The 17,365-nt window shown below is 46.9% G+C and overlaps 1 protein-coding gene across 9 annotated transcripts in view; it reads right to left on the bottom strand.

The window, feature by feature from the left end:
* The window catches only part of LOC138467448 (zinc finger protein 567-like), a 359,879-nt gene extending 343,055 nt beyond the window's left edge, over nt 1-16,824 (bottom strand). For all 9 annotated transcript variants that reach the window (XM_069607441.1, XM_069607448.1, XM_069607442.1 and 6 more), the window contains exon 1: nt 16,708-16,824. In XM_069607441.1, coding sequence (XP_069463542.1) covers nt 16,708-16,737 — 30 coding nt within the window. In that variant the 5' untranslated portion in view covers nt 16,738-16,824. The remainder of the gene's footprint in view (nt 1-16,707) is intronic.
* Between the last annotated feature and the right edge of the window lie 541 nt (nt 16,825-17,365).

Raw genomic sequence — 17,365 nt, 5'->3', positions numbered from 1 at the left:
TTCCAAGACATTTACAAAAATCCTCACTATGTGATGGTTTATTACACGGCACATGCCAGCCAGGGAACTCCTTCCCTGGCTACAATGAATGTGGCGCACAATAAAATGCTTTTTATTTTTAATATACTATGAATTCTTTTGAGTAGGCCTCCAACCCGTCTAGCACCAAACCTCCATCAGCACCCCTTTTCACAACAGACCAGGAACCAAGCGGGTGTATTGTCAATGAATAATTTATTAATTGATCATTTTAATATCCAATCAGAACAAAAAGAAGTATAGAACTGAAGGATAGTGAAACTACAAGTACCAAGAGGCCGTAAAGAAGGCTGGCGTGAGGTGTCATGGTGGGCATACAAGGGTCAAGCGAAACCCCTTGTACAATCGAAGGTCATGTCAACTGTGGAAAGTGTGAACCCGACTCAGGGAATTGTGAAACTGGCATTTGCACCAGTCAGAGGGGAACGCCCTACGAACTGTGATATTGTGAAGCATGCACTTGCCATAGAATAACAGTGACACAGCAACACATTATCGCCCTTCGGAAGCCTCGGTTTAAATTGGCAAGTACTTTGACGCTGACAAGAAGGATCGAAGCCCGGTTGAGGGGGATCCAAGGGCAAAGAATAATCACCAGACGTGAAGGTTATAAGAAGGAGCTGTTTGTTTTGTCATATCAGGCCCTCTAAAGCAAGACACTTTGCATGAAAAGAGACTTGAACGCAGAAGTTCCTAATATAGAGAAAAGGAACTGTAAGCTTGTACCAGTGAAACCCAGGAGTGTACTGTGCTCAAGAGTCCCGTCCTATGCTAAAAACAAGGGGCGGGGAGACCCCGGCCATAACAGCCTGACTTATCATTTGGGGAACACTACTTTCTTTTCTTGTGAAACATTAACCCACACTATTTTGTAGTATAGCAGTAAGGATTAGCAATAGTTTAGGCCCTTTGAATTGGACTAGACTCTACTAGGGCTGTATTATTATTTGATGGTCGTAGCTTGCTCCCATTTTAGATTAGGCGTTTATCTCACCAATTTCACAGTTTAACAAACACCCTTGAACTGTGATCCCTTGTATCGGTCTTGCTTTGACACCATGCCTTCCTTACAGTACATATATCTTCTCCCTTGTTGTATTGTGCAGATACCCCATCAAATCTCTTGGGCAGAGATCTCCTTAGTAAACTTCACCTAACGATTGCTTTCACAGAGAAAGGTATAATATGCTCGACTCCAGGTTTTTATCCGGTAAGAGAAGCAGCACGTTTGCATGCATACACTAGTGATAGCGCGATAAGGTGGGGGGAGAGGGTACTTGTACATTCAGCTTTGTTCCTTTATGGAGTAATGTTGTGTTGAGTTGGGTCCCGGGAGTCAGAGATCAGACATGGCGGATACCCATCTAATTTTTGTTTCGGCCTGCTGAGTCGCAGGAGGTAACACTAGGCACCATAGTCATAGTTCTCCTAGAAGCAGTAGTTATCAAGGAGGACATGTTGGTTCTCTCAGGCACTGATGAGGAAGGCGAGAGTGGTGCACAGTCATGTGCATCGATCCAACATTAATCGCGATGGGGCATGTCTGACGAACAATTGTTCGAAGACACAGGAGAAATTGTTTGAGATTGGGGTGTCTTGCCAGATAGCGAGAGCAAAGGAAAGTACCACAGACCATGCTCATTGCTAGAAATACATCACCATATTGGACGGAGGATTTGGAGAAAGTGCCGGACCACTTGTGGACCAACAATCCTCATGATGTGGGGCTGTTAAAGACTGTTGGAGCAGTACGGATAAAATTGAAACATGGCGGGATACTACCACGTGTCAAGCAGTACCCCATGTCTAGAGAAGCTGACGAAAGGGATTCATGAGACCACTATGGTGTTGTTGAATCAAGGCATAATACAACCTTCTCTATCTCCATGCAACAAAGCCATCTACCCTGTGAAGAAAGCAAAGGGGCCCAGTTGGAAGATGGTCCAGGATTTGCGCCCTCTGAATAACATTGCTGAAGCAGAGTTCCTGGTGGTACCAAATCCTGCTACCATTACGGTGACTGATTAAAGAATACATTTTTCTTGGTCCCCATACAACCCGATTCTCAGTGCCTATCATGGTCTGAGATTCGAGCACACAAGGTTGCCCCAGGGGTACTGTTAATCTCCTAATGTTTTCAACAGGATGGTTCAGATAGATTTGGGGAATTTACATGTGTCCAGTACGTGGACAATGTACTAGTCTGTAGCGCTTCAGAAGAGCAGTGTCAAGGAGATTCAATAACATTCCTCATCCTGCTTGCAGAGAAGAGGTAAAAAGTGGACAAAGAAAAACTGCATTACGGCCAGAAAGAGGTAGTATTTTTGGGGCAAGTGATTACGCATGCAGAAAGAAAAGGAAAGTTCAAAATACGCTGCAGCCAGTCACAGTGAAACAAATGCAGCAGTTTTTGGGGCTCTAACTATTGTAGATCATGGATTTTCAACTACTCTAGTTACACAAGGCCCTTAATGCAAGAACCTAAGGGTGCATAGAAGGTAAAGGGTCCAATATATTGGTCCGAAGAGGTAGTGACCAGTTTTCAGGAACTCAAGGCAGCGGTCAATCTTGAGGCCCCCGAATTACAGAAAGCCATTTTATCGATGTTCTCATTCAGACAGACAGGTTATGACAGTGGTCCTGGCCCAGAGTCACTGGAGCATAAGTCCTTGACTTATTAAGGCAGACTCCTAAACCCAGTTATGCAGGGTCAACTCCCGTGTGAACAAACTCTAGCAGCAGCGGCTTTTGGGAATCAAACGTTTACAGCCATTACCATGGGTTGCCCAGAGACACTGTACATGGCGCATGCAATCTTTGCGATCTTGGAAAAGTCCAAATGGACGTTCACAACCCAGAGAGTCTCGGGTATGAAGTTAGCCTATCAAATGCTTCATACATGCAGTATGGTGTAACCTAGTCAAATAGCCGAACCAGTGAAACCTGATGGCATTTTCCACGATTGTGCGAATTATGAGGAAGTGAGGACGACAAGGAGAATGCCATGAAGGTAGGTGAGGTACTCTTTTCTGATGGGTCCTCTGCAATTAATCAGGACACTGGTGAGAGACATACGGGTGCAGTCAATGTGGGCATTGTGGATGGGGGAATACCAGATCAGAGTGAAGAAGCTAGTGGCACTTATAGGAGGTGCTGGAAATGAGTAAGGGGAAGGCAGTCACAATTTATTCTGATTGCGTTTGTAACCTCCACTGTACATTCAGGCTTGTCAAGGTAGCAGACACAAGGATTTAGGAATTCTGATGGGACCCCTTTCCAGCAAGCTGCGCTGTTAACCAGACTGATTGAAGCACTAACACTAGTCCACAGAGTTAGGAAGTTAAGTGTGCTGCGCATATTAACCATACTGACCGAACAGCACTTGGAAATGGTGCCACAGAGCAGTGAAAGAAGCCACATATATTTACCATTTACAGATTCCCAGAAAATAAAAACCATGTCACAGCAGGTACAGTTGCCAGACCCATACACTGCAGTCCCTTTGCTTCAGGATTGTGGAAATGCAGGAAAGAGCACTTATAGATGAAAAGGAGCTCTGGGCAAAGAGGAGATGGGCCCTCTCGCCAAAGGATTTGCTGTGGAGGCAGGAGTTTACAGGAAAAGTCGTAATGCATGTAGGGCTGCTTCCTGTAGCTCTAGAGTAACTACATTACCCATCGGACACTTCTCGTCAACAAATTGCCTCAGAGCTCCAGGAGGAATGATTTATACCAAACCTCATGAACAGGTTAGTAGACTTGTAGGGAATTGTATAGTTTGTAGATAATCCTGGAAACACCATGAAGACGGTAAAAGGAGTTTTGCCCCCGGCACACTGGGCCATTTCATATTGATTTTATAGATATGATTCAGTGGTGTAAGAATTTTTGTTAACTCATCGTCGTGTGCCCATTTTCCCGATGACTCAAGGTTGGTCCCTGCACACACCCTGATGCTCAAGTCTGCAGCATAATTTTTGGTGAGAGGTATTTCAACAGTGGGAAATCTGTGAAGGCCTGAAGTCGGACAATGGGACCAAAGGGGTCGTGGAGCGGTTGAATGGAATTCTTAAAGCCAGTTCGTCCAAAACGTGTAGGAGAAGAGGTGGCACAAATTAACTAAGAGTGTGCAAAGGTTCGGAACTGGTACTAATATCTGACACGGCTAAGGAGCCAAAGAAACCTGTTAAGACCCAGTTACTTAGACATTGTTCTCGGTGTTTCAAGGGTGATGGCACGGGTGCCCAGTGGCACAAATGGGAAATGCAGCCACACGCTTCGCATTACTGATCTGGCCGAGGTACATCTGCACTTCTTGATATGTTTTGGTCTTGTGGACAGTTCTCTTACTGACAGTTATCTCCAGCGAGGTGCGTGCAGTCACACTACGTTGCATGTGCATGTCCTTGTCATCCCTCAGGAACATTTGGTAGTTGTCCGCCCAATCCCCAAAGCTACATCGGTGCCTCTTGCTTCATCGTAAATCAACAAAACAATGACTTGGCCTGACCGTGAAAAGGAACTATTTAAACGGACCAAGCGGTCCAATTACATCTTGGCAACGTCTTCAAAGGCTCTGATGGACATTCCTGAGCAGTAGAGTGTTCAGTCAAACTGAAATGTTCTTTTAATCTCTTGGCACCTGGTGTTCAAGCTATTGCGAACGCAAGTGGCTCCAGGTCACCCTCTACGAACTATTATTGTTTGGGGATTCCTCTGAGGCAACTTTTAATGCAATCAAAGAAGAACTGCAGGCCTTGAGGCTCATAGCACTACAACAATAGGGACATCCTCGACCTCCTGACAGGTATGGTGGGGGTGGGGGGGTGCCAGAAAATTGATGAGAGTTTGTGAACTTTGACTTAGTCAAGTGTCGCATTGCATAAGCTTAGGGTGGTCATGGAGAACGAAGCTGGAATTACAAAAGACCCGTTGTTGGACTCTCTCTTGTGTACCGTCTTAGGTGAGTTTAGCTGTCAAGATCTTAATGCCCATTTTTTCTTATTATCTTTTGTTCCTGTCAGATGCTCTTAAGATGTTGTTCTAAGATACCAAAAGGCAGCTGCCATGATGACTGTGACCCTGTCCAAGGCTAGAACCACAAGCATTTCAGATCTCATGGGTACTCTGAGGCAGTCTTGTGTCCTCCACCAAATTAGGAATATTTGCGTGGAGCAGCGTGTAGATTGCGGAAATGGTGGGTGGATGAGTTGGCTTTGTTCTGCGGAGGAGTATGCCCATAGTGAGTGTTAGGAAAGATTTCGTAATTGTAGGTAATTTTCCTTCCATGTAGCAACCCCTAAACTTTTTGCTGTTGTTTTTCACCTTGTTCTCGACTTTGCCAGAGAAGTGCAGCCTTCTGCCGCACTCCTCTGGGCTTTCGCTCCTTTCTTACGGGGAAACTGACATGCCCTTAAGACAGTCAGTACCGGGGAACGCTGTTTCCCGTAGTTTCTTTTATCATGTTGCGGCTTTCGTGCAACATGACACAAGAGGGCACTGTAAGAGAAGTTACAGCTCTCTTGGGTCTCTAGCCTTCTACAGGCCCTAGATACTTGTTTAGGATTGTATCTGATCGGTGCAAGTGATTCAGGGACGGGAATGGTGGCAGCGATCGTTTCTTGTGTTTTGAGCTCCTTTTGGCGTTCTAAGCGCGTTTTCCGCGCTTAACCCAAAATGGTGGCCTGGCTCCCAAAATGGCCAGACCACGAGGCTCCTTTGTCCTGTCCGCTGACCGTCTTGCTCCCTTCACCTTCCCCAGATCGAGCCGACCCGGGGCCTTCCTTATTTGGGCATGTACTTTCCCGCGAAACACGGATGCTTTCGCGGGCTTCTACATGTCTTGTGTGTGCCTCCAGGATGTGGGCTGGGATGTCTGGTCCCAATACACATCCTGGGTGCCAGAGAGTCTACGGTGGTGTGAATGCCTGGGACCACCGTGGTCTGTGATTGGTCCACAAATGGTGTGAGTGTTGATGAGCAGATCTCCCATTGGGTCCCCTCCGTTTTGGCGCGAAGGGAACCGTGGATAAGAGGGGGCTGGAAACACCACTAGCATGTCGATCTCCTGAGTTCGACAGAACGAAGGAATACAGGAGCCAAGTATCCTGCAACCAAGAGGCTGGACCGAGGAATCGCTGGTGACCCGCTGAAGGACTTCTCCTCTGCACTGCTGTCGCCTTGTGAAACCCTTTTCACCTTTGATCGAACCAGAAGGCCTGTACTGGTACTTCGACCCTTTGGAATAGCGGGAACAGCTATTCTCGGCATCTTCACCATCTCCTGCCAGTAAGCCTTCGGAAGCGTCTCTGGGCCATCCAGCTGACTGACCAGCTTACACGGGAGTCTTGCTCTGTAACCGCCGCCAGGTTGTGTAGTATTTCGAGTTCTTGTCACTCTCACACGCTTCGTACACTTGGCGTTCCCAGGTCTGAAGTGAGTAGTGTACATTTGGCTCAGATACACACGGCCGCTCCGTTGCCCTGCTGTGGTAACAAACTGTGCGGGTTTCTTCGATTGGGACGTCTTTTTTCTCAACACGACGACAAGGCGTTCCCTGCTCTTCTGAACCTGCCAGCTGCTGAAACTGACGCGGAGAAGCCTGGGTCTGCTTGCATCGGGGACCGGTGAGTAGCATAGCTAGGATCTGGTCGCCCTCCTGCAGGAGCCCATTGCTTTTCCCCGCTGTGTAAAACAGCACCCTTTTCCGTACTCGCGCTCTGCTTCTGCCCACTGATTTCCCTCGAAGAGCTTCTCCTTTTGCCCGTTGGCACCAGCGCGTGCAGGTACTTTTGAGCACAAGGCTCCACTCTTCGCAGGGCTCGGACTTCCATCTAGTTAGGTGCCTCTGAAGGTGAACTGGGTCCAAGCATTATTTCGCACTGCCTGTTTTCCCTCCCTTTTAGGTGGACTACACATTTCGTGCATATAACGCTTGCGACTGTCGTATTTGTATATATAGTGTTGATATGGTATGTGTTGGTTTAATATTGTTTTATTGTGATTTTCTCGCTACGGTCATTGTCTTAAAGGCCTTGAAATAAATGTGTACATATTTTTAATATAACAACTGTTTGGAGTAGTTTGTGAGTGATCTTGCTTTGTGTGCTCATTGCGGGCTTTCAGTCACCCTCACCCCTCTTGAGACCTAGTCTTGACCGCCGCGATCGCTACCTTGATTGGTCTGGCTCGTCCAGAGGTTACCCTGTTCCAAGTAATTAGGTTGGCCTTCTGAACTTCTGCGCCACCAGGACAGAGTTCAGAAATCCGTTTTAACAGTGAGAGATGGTTGTACGGTTTTATTTCCTTGATAAGATGGTCTAAAAGAACCTTTAATGTATTAACTAAAGGGGGGGAAATGTTGGGGTGGGCGATAAAGTTCCCAATGGGAAAGAGGGGTTTGCGTTGTACACACCATATTGGTGACTGGGGGGGTGTCAATGTTAACGCGATGTCGCGACTTAGCATGCATCTAATGTAGTTAATAAGGACGGCGTAAGTGTTACTTTGTGTTTAAGTGGATACATTTTATATATGAACGCATGCAGGAAGATAATGTCAAATTTGCTGATGCAATATAAATACAGTGTAGTGTGTGTAGTGCCACATAGTGCCTAAAAGTTGGACAGCAAGGAGCTTCATATGAGATTTCTGGAGAAACTATTGCGAGAGGACGCGGTAGTCTTGACCATACATGCACAGACATACATAAATAGAGATCTTTAGGGAAAAATGTTTGGGACATTTGGTGTACATGGCAAATACACAAGTCTGTATGCCGCAAGGCCTCTCATAGCGAGGGATCGTGCAGGACAAGAAGCCGGAGGTGGCCAGAAACACTGTGTGACAGGGAAAGCTGGTTGAGCAAGGTTGAGGAAAGGCAGCGAGCAGCTGCGAGATCATCAGATGGTCAGCTACAAGCAGGCTCAGGTTTTTACGTCTTGATACTATTGTGTGAAGAGGAGATGCAATCTTTTAAAGTAAATGGGAGCCTATTAGCCCATTATTCATTGTCCAGGGAAGTCTAGGCATCTGGTATAATCAATTGAGACCAAATAATAAAGATGGCAGAAGGGATGCTCAAGGGCAGAGTTGACAAATGGTTTATGAGTTTCGATCAGCTTCTCCGGATGCGTCCAGAGGCCATGCGTGCTGAATTGGTGGTTGTATGGATTAGTGTGAAATGAGGACACCACCAAGTCTGGGCGGATAAGATAATTATCGCCAGTTCAGTGGAACTTGTTCTTTCTCTCCCTCCTTTTATTGATGAAGTTGCCTTACAAAGACCATGTATATCACGACTGATGTTAGAGGTCCTTAACCAGATGGTATCCGTAATGAATTATGTTTGTGTGAATATGTAACCATGGGTTCTATGTCATAGTTCTGCATTTTAAAGCCAAACACAAAACACTTTTTTTTACGCCCGTTTCTGCGTCAGCTTTAAAATGACAAAATATGACATACGCCCGCACCCCCACCCTCCCAAGGTGATCCCTTCCCCACCCACACCCTCTTCCACTGGTTATGTAAAACGGAGGGCCTGGGGGTACTTCACCCCCAAACCACCTCTTCCCCCAACCACCACCCGCACAACACACACCAAGTCCCCACACATACGTACACGAACACACACACACACACACACACACACACACCCCTGACATGTCCGCGACAACTCCTCTGTGTCACGCCGTGCGTGTCAGCAACTGCACGCACTAGTGTGTGGCAGGGGCTAGTTCGATTTAGAAACACTGCTCTGTGCGGTCACAGAGCAGTCTTTCTAATCAATCTTTTTTGTTTTTCGGTCCATGTAACGGCATCATGACCAAACTGCGGAAGTACCCTGAGAAGGGGCATGCTGTAAATATGAGACGATACAAATGTATGTTGAGTTGGGATGGTAGTTAAATAAATGTGTAAAAAAAAAATAAAATAAAATAAAAAATTTAAAAAAAAAAAAAAAAAAAAAAAAAAAAGGTGGGAACCAAAAGGTGATTGGATTTGATTTTTTTTCTTTTTTGCATTTTTAAAGTGCTCACACAGCCCGGGGGCATCAAGGCAATGTTACAGGAATATGTCTTAGTTGCGTATTTATAACACAACTAACACCCGGTAGGTTTCTAACCGCGGACCTGGGGAATGAACCTGTGTTGCTTCGTGTCGTCTTTTTTCCAAGGCAAGCATGTTGCCGCCGAGCTATCCTCCCGGGACGATTTGGGGGGAGGATTTGTAGCAACATACGTGGGAGTGCTTTAACTGTTGCAAAATGTATAAAATGTGCAAGCTTGTGTGGTTTGAGACTTGGGTTAGTTTGACTCCACAGTGTCATCTAGTTCCTCCTCGCCATTTGTATAATAAACTTTCTTTACGGACAAACATACACTCTGAATTAAGTTGACACAATGTATGTGTATAACTTCTTTATTCACTGGACCCCGGGAGCAGGCACCGCCACCGGAGACAGCATAAATCCAACTGGCCCGTGTGGAATGTTGATTCCTGAACACGGAACAACATTCCACACGCGCCACATGTATAACCCATTACAACATATCCTCTTCCCTTACACAATAATGCAACGAAAAGAAATAACATATCAATGCAATGTAGAATAGCAATAGCTATACAAATAAAACCAAATACAATGTGAACACGAAATGCGATGAGCATAAAAGTAACAGAAGCACAACATTGAAATCACCAACTGAAATAAATTGATGATAATTAAAGGTGCTACCTTGGCAACACCTGACAATGAATATGTCAATCCAGAACACATAGTCTCTAAGTTTTACAGGGGGTCCACGACGTCTAATAGGACGTCCCACATTAACACACTCTCACTCCAGTGGATACTGACCATCCCCAGCCTGGTCCACCGTTACCTCACTCGTACCTCCGCCAACATCTCCGCCCCATCATCATCATCCACTTTCACAGGATCAAAATCCAACACATCACTTTCCTAAACTTCATTGGCCTCAACCCCTCTCCCTCCTGAGACTACTACACGTCTTTTGCTCCAGGTCGAACCATCTTCCAACCGTACATGACCCTTGCCCACTTTGAGCACCCTCCTGGCAGATAAAAATGAGCTTCCACCTTTCTGAACAAATCTGGGATTTTTTATGCAAACCATGTCACCTACCGCCACTTGCAACTCCTTCCTATTCCCCTTAGAGAATCTCACTGCCTCCTGCAATGCCAAAACCTTGTGATGAATATTTTCCAGGTCCAGCTCACACGGACCGCCACCCCCCCGCCCCCCCCCCAACGCCAATGTCCTGAGAGTGGTGCCAGGTTTTCTTCCCCTCATGAGTTCGAAGGGTGACCTCCCCGTGAAAACCGACAGGGTCCTACGATATGCTGCCAAATACTTAGACGCAACCTCCTGCCAATCCAGACCATTAGCCAGAGCCAATTGGATGGCACTTTTGATGGTGCCATTCGCCCTTTCCACCAGGCCATGGGCATTAGGATTAGCAAAGCTGTGCGATGGTGCTCTACCCCACACTGTTCCCAAAATTCCTATAAGGCCCTCGAGGTAAACTGCACGCCATTATCAGTGACCAAACTAGCCGGTATCCTTTCCCGGTCAAAAACTTTTTTCAGGAAAGCAATAAAACAATCGGTGGTAACTCTCCCAAATGCCGCCACCTCAATCCACCTGGATGTGTAGTCTCCCAAAACTAACAAAAACCTGCACTCTGCTTGCAAACACTCAAAGGGACCCATGATATCTAAAGCCTCCTTAGACCAGACCTCCCTAGGAATTTCAACAGGATGCACTGGCTGGGGATGTACCACCTTGCTCTTATCACTGGTAGAACATGCCTGGCACTCCTTCACCACTGCCTCAACATCACGATCCATGGAGGGCCACCAATACTCCTCCCGCAATCTCCTCTTGGTCAATGAACGGCCTAGATGTCCGACATGGGCCCATTCCACCATTCTATCTCTTAAACTGACCGGCAGCACCAACCTTGTTCCCCTAGATATACCCCATGGGCCTTTGGCTAACTCTTCTAGCACTTGGGCTTAACCTCTGCCTTCCGGTCTATTCTTAACCGCCTCCCAACCCTTGCTGAGACCTTCTTTAATCCATCTCAACTCCTCATCAGCGTCGCTTTCTGTGTCCCAAACTGACACAGCAGGAATAATACAACCAACCTGATATTCCTGCAACTCCTCCTCTTTCTTAACCTCATCTTCATAGCACCCAACGCGCTCACATGCGGGCAAACGGGACAGACAGTCCGCTACAACATTCTGTTTTCCTGGAACATATTGCATGGTGAAGTTGTATTCTTGCAACTCAGACCACCTAGCTATCCTTGGAGATACAGCTACAATACCCCGAGTGGAAAACACCTGCACCAAAGGCTTATGGTCTGTCCTAACCACGTATGGGATGCCCCACAGGAACGTTCTGAAATGTTTCGAGGCCCAAGCCACCACCAAAGCCTCCCTTTCTATCACAGAGTATCTACATTTAGCTTCTTTCAACGTCCTGGACGCAAATGCCACGGGTTTCTGCTCCCCTTCACAGCATTGCTCCAAAACCTCCCCCAAACCTACCTCACTAGCATCCACAGTGAGCATGGTTTGGCATTTAGGATCAAAAGACCTTAAACATGGGGCATTCTCCATATCTCTCTTCACTGCATCCAACTCCTCACCACACTTATCAGACCACACAAACCTGGCGGATTTCTTCACCAAAGCCCTCATGGCTACAGTCTTCTCGGAATAATTAGGTATGAATTTAACATAATATTCCGCTAAACCTAGAAACTCCTGCAACTGATCCTTACTGATGGGGACTGGGGCATCTTTTATCGCCTGAACCAATGCAGCTTTTGGACTGACACCTCCCGCACCAAGAGTGTGACCTAGATATATCACTTTATTCACTCCAACCTGACACGGACAGGTTTCACAGTAAGATCTTTTTCCTTCAAAATGTTCAGCACATCCCAAACCCTGACATCATGCTCCTCTCTACAACTACCCCACACCAGAATGTCATCTTGAAAGTAACACACCCCGGGTAAACCACCAAACAGCTCTTTGATCAAACGTTGGAACACAGCTGACACCAATGCCAGTCCGAACGGCATACGACAAAAGCGATATGCCCCAAGAGGAGTCACAAATGAAGTAAGTGGTCTGGAATCAACGTGCAAATCAATCTGGTGGTATGCTGCTGACAAGTCAAACATGGAAGGGTCAACAGCAGTTCGTTAATATTTGGCAATGGATGGCGATCCACCCAAATACTTGAATGCAATTCTCTGAGGTCCACACACATCCTGATGTTCACATCCACCTTTCTAACCAAAACCACAGGAAGTAACCACTCTGAAGACTCAATAGGTTCAATGATCCCTGCATTCTCTAATTTGTTCAACTCCCCTTTTAAGCCCTCCCTCGCCGCAACTGGGACACCTCTCAATCTGTGCACCTTGGATACAGCACCCCTCTTCAAAATAATGTGATGCGAGAACCCTTTGAGTTTACCCAAGGTATCGGAAAACAACTCGGGGAACTCCGCCTTGAGAGAATCAGATGTCAAATGACTACACTCCTCCCCCATGTCCATAATGCCAAGTATAGGAATCTCCTTCTCCGGGCATATCTCTATGCCCAAAGCCGCTTGTTCCTCCCAACCCAAGATACTCGTACCCTTGCGCGCCACATATAATTTGCCGGTGGCCTGTCGGCCCTTGAATTTGAAACTGGACCAGTCATAACCCAAAACTTCAATGGGATTCTGACGGCAGCACTGGGGCTAATATCAGGCGCGTGTAAAGTCAAGATCTCTTTACCCAACTTTTCCACATACACCTTCTGGAGCCACCAAAGTATATGGCGACCCCGAATCAACCAACATTTCCAAAGGATGATCATCCACCAACACAAACCAACGGGCCCTTGCGAGCCATCCCCTCAACATGCAGAATCACACCTTGCTCGGGCTTGTTGGCAGACTTAACCTCTTGCAGCAAAGCACACTCCTCAGATGTCACATTGGCCACCACATTAAATTTACACATGCGGGTATAATGTCCAAAGCGCTTGCACCTTCTACATTCTACACTACCCGCAGGGCACACCATCGAGTCAGAAGAATGGCTTGACCAACCACATTTCTTGGAAAATTCTTTCCCCTTAGGCCCTCTTCCCTTTTGATTACCATTCTTCTCCCCAGTTTTTTTTATTTTCAACTCCCCCACCCCTTTTCCGAGGCAAAACAGCTTGAACTCCATCGCTGGAATTCTCTCCTTCCAGTGACAATTTCAGTGACAATTTGCTTACTTGTCCTAGAGGCTTCAATTGCTCTGGCAATCTCCAGCACTTTTGGGTCATTTTCTACCCAGTCTCTCCCTAATCTTCTGGCTGCTTGTTTTCATCATTATTTGGTCTGTAATGTATTTGTCTAAGTTCCCCGAAAACCTACAAGTAGCCATTAGAGCACGTAATGCAGTCACATAAGCATCAATACACTCCCCTGAACCTTGTGCCATGGAAAGAAACTTATATCACTCCAGTACCACATTAATCCTTTTTCCAAAGCGAACTTCCAGCTTTCTTAAAGCAGTCTCATACGCACTCACTATTCTTTCTCCTTCCCCGCTGCCAGGAACTGTTACATCTTCACCAGGCAAGTGCTGGAATACCCCCAATCCTTCAGTGCCAATGCAGTTCAGCAAAGCTGCCTCTTTTTTGTCATCAGTGACCTTGGCACCACCAGCTGCCCTCAAATACACCTTAAAAGAGTCAACCCACTGGTCCCAAGGGGCAGTCGGCTCACCAGGAGTCGGCAAGAAGGCAGGTGGGGGCCTGGCCGCCATATGAAGCATGTTTATGGCACAGAATTCACAAGGTCAATTGCAGTGCACAATTACACAATGCACACTTTGTTCAGCAACTGTCACTTTGCAGCAAACGCACCACAGCTCACCTGCTGGAATGTAGATTGCACTTGAGGTCGTGCCCAGCTCACCTGAGAACACTCAACCCTGGGTGTCGAGTTCGTGCACCTAAGAACCGAGACACCAGAGTCAAAACAACATTTGCCACCGACACCCGTGGGGAGGATTGTGTCCACGTCTAAACATTGATGCCAGCCCCATCCTCCGACATGCAGAGGCGTGGCAACGTCCCGTTCAAGGGTTTCCCCTCAGGCCTCCATCTGCCACGCCCCCAGGGACCGCATCACACACCAGTGGGACCTTCCCTGGTCCCGCCCGCTGCTCTGTGCAGAGACGACAAACTCTATGATGGCTTCCTTCCGGGGCTCCACCGGTCACACCCCCGAGGCCGCCCTACACGTCCTGGGGTCTCCGGAGCCAATAGCGCTATCAGAAACAGTCTGCCGGCACGCCCACAGACCTCTTGTAGCAGGGGAAGGGCGGCACCCTGCGGCTGCAACGGTCGCGTCTGTGGTAGCAGTCCAGGCGCGCTTACCTTCCTGGTGGCCACCTCCCCACACAGACCTAGCGGTTTGCCAGGGTCCACTGGCGGAACACGGCAGGGAAAGACTTGCGCCAGAAAGAGCCGCTGCTCCCCCCCTTCCAGGTGGCAGCTCACTACGCCGACCTGGCGGACTGCCGCAGTCCCGGGCCTCGGATGATCGTTGACCCGATCAGGCTCCGAGGCGATTCCACGCTGCTGCCGCTGTCTGGATTGGGGCTGCCAGAACTCTAACACCCGCACGCGTGGGGACGGGGGTCCATCCTCGTAACCAATGAAGTAAGTTGACACAAGGTATGTGTATAATTTCTTTATTCACTGGACCCTCGGAGCAGGCACCGCCACCGGATGCAGCATAAATCCAACTGGCCCGTGTGGAATGTCGATTCCTGAACACGGAATAACATTCCACACGCGCCACATGTATAACCCATTACAACATACTCACTTCGTAGGAAGAGGGCCCACTCTGGGTTATGGAGATCCACCCCCACAAACTCAATAAATGGCACAGCCGTAAATCTGCAATATTTATTATGGATTCTCTTCATTTGTGACATGTATAGGTCAGCCTTAGCTTTCACGCTGGATACCACCCGGCTCTTATTCAGGGTTGCATTAAGTTCAAACCCTGGGTAAATTGTAAAACAGAGGGGTGTCTGGGAAACTCTCTACCAGCACGAACACAGCCCATTGACCTGTTCTTGGGTGGATGGCCCCTGGGAGAGTGTTAACCAAGTCTTTAGCTCATGGTAAATTGTGTTCCTCATCGGTACCGATTAATCTTTTAAATCGGTTTTATTAATCTTTCAAAAATATCCAGTTTGCACACATTTCTATTAAAACAAATGATATTAGATTCAATTTTGTTTATAATCGATGGCATCATTTGAAATTGCATCAATGAGATGCTGTATTCCCAGAAGCGTATGGTCTGCTAGAACTACGTCATCGGCATCCAGAAAAACACATTTTGGTCTGGTGAAGATCACTTTATTAAGATAGTCACCCAAGTCAGAAATGTACTGGTCGAAGGGGCAGGGAGCAAGGATACAACTTTGGCAGAGGCCTCTAGAAGTGGAGATTTGCTTCGTAAAGCTACCCTGCCCATTTAACCGAACCCGTTTAGACAGGTCCTGGAGAAAATGCCTAAGAATTGCAAGGATGGAAGATGCAAGTTTGCATTTTTCTAATTTAGACCACAAAATCTCACAATTTACGGAGTCAAACGCCTGCGTGAATTCCATCAAGGCCACATTGAGGGATGACACAACCACATGTCAGGCGTTTTCCAACAGGCAACCTAGTTTGAAATTTCAGAATCCGCCAGATGAGACGGCACAGTCTTCTAGCTCTTCGAGTACTAATTTGGCGCAAACTTTGCTGCCAACAAAGTAGGGTGATCTGCCTGTAATTAGCAGGACAAGGCCTATCTCCCTTCTTAAATAGGTGAATAATGATGGACAGCTTCCAAGAGGGTGGAGTGCTTCAGACTGCCAAAATATCTCTAAATAAAAGATATAGTATATTGACCTGTGCAGTAATATCCCTCTTAAAAATGTGGTTAGTCAACCCTTAGGGCCAGGGCATCTGGAATTACAATATTTAAATCAACTAAAATTCAACACCCAAAGTTTTTGTACAGCTATTACTATGTCAGTTTCTTGCAATAAAAAAAAAGTAAAATTGGCAACAAAAGAGTTTCTATTTTGTATTGTTCTTACCTCGGTGCGTCTGGGAAGCTCTTTAAGACTATCATAAAACAAATACTTGTTTATTTGACGTCAGGAAGAGCCGCCTTGTTTTACATAGATTCCAGACAAATCTCGGGAGGTGTCGCGTTATACCACTGCGGGTCTCAAGGCGGGAAAGCCCTCTTAATTGGACAAGAATAGCCACTGGCAGAAACACAATACTGTTCAGAGACAGATCTGGAGCTGTGCAGGGAGCACGTGAAAAGTGCCCAATAACGACAGTAGAACATTCTTAGGTTTCGTACACCTTGTCCCTCGGCTGTAAACAGAAAGTGCGCCAGAGAGGAATAGGACCAAGGAATGGGATGAGCCAAAAAAATTAGTAAAGCCCAAAAGTCGTTGCTGAAATCCCTGACTACAATACGTTATTCATTAAGTTGTTCGTCAACGTCTCCCTTTGGATATCAAACAATCTATATCCACGACGTTCTTACCTTTCCTTCTCTTGTGTTAAGCATAATCATAGGTAGATATGTGGTATCCACAGGCGGAAAAAAAATAACAATACAAGCAGCTTCCCCGCGCGACAGAGATCAGATCAATTAAAAGAACGGACCTAGCAACGCGTACTCATCACGTGACTTAGACGTTACGTTTTTGAGCAACGCACTTAAACCTACAATACTTTTCTCATGTGGACTGTTCACTTACAGTACCATCCATACATACTATGTTGCTTAGGTCCTTATCATCACTAACGAGAACAGGAAGTCCGTATCTGAGCAAGAGAGTTAAGGCAAGATCGTTTTTGTGAGCCCGAGACGAGAGTAGCCCTGTTCACTGGGAACTTTCTATGTTGATTTGTAGTAAAGTGCTGGGAATGTTTTTTTACGGGAAAATCTGTGGCGTCAAGTAGTGGTCGAAGTGTACAAAAAGAAGTAATGGAACTATGTTCCCAGCTGGCCTGCTCCCCACAATCCACCTTCCCAATCCAAACACCCAAACAAGCACATCTGATGTTTAAGGGTGTGATGCTGGGGGGGCTAGGCCTCACTGCGTGGCGCGCGCTGCGCGGACAAATGGACGCAGACACTGTCGGCAGTGGTGTCTGAGTGGGAACTGCCTTTCGGCGGGCTCCACGCTCGTCTTTAT

This window comes from Ambystoma mexicanum, chromosome 4q (assembly GCF_040938575.1).
Source record: "Ambystoma mexicanum isolate Mex_15411 chromosome 4q, UKY_AmexF1_1, whole genome shotgun sequence".
NCBI lineage: Eukaryota > Metazoa > Chordata > Amphibia > Caudata > Ambystomatidae > Ambystoma > Ambystoma mexicanum.
The sequence above is the reverse complement of the archived record's forward strand: the minus strand, read 5'-3'. Positions and strand labels throughout refer to the sequence as shown.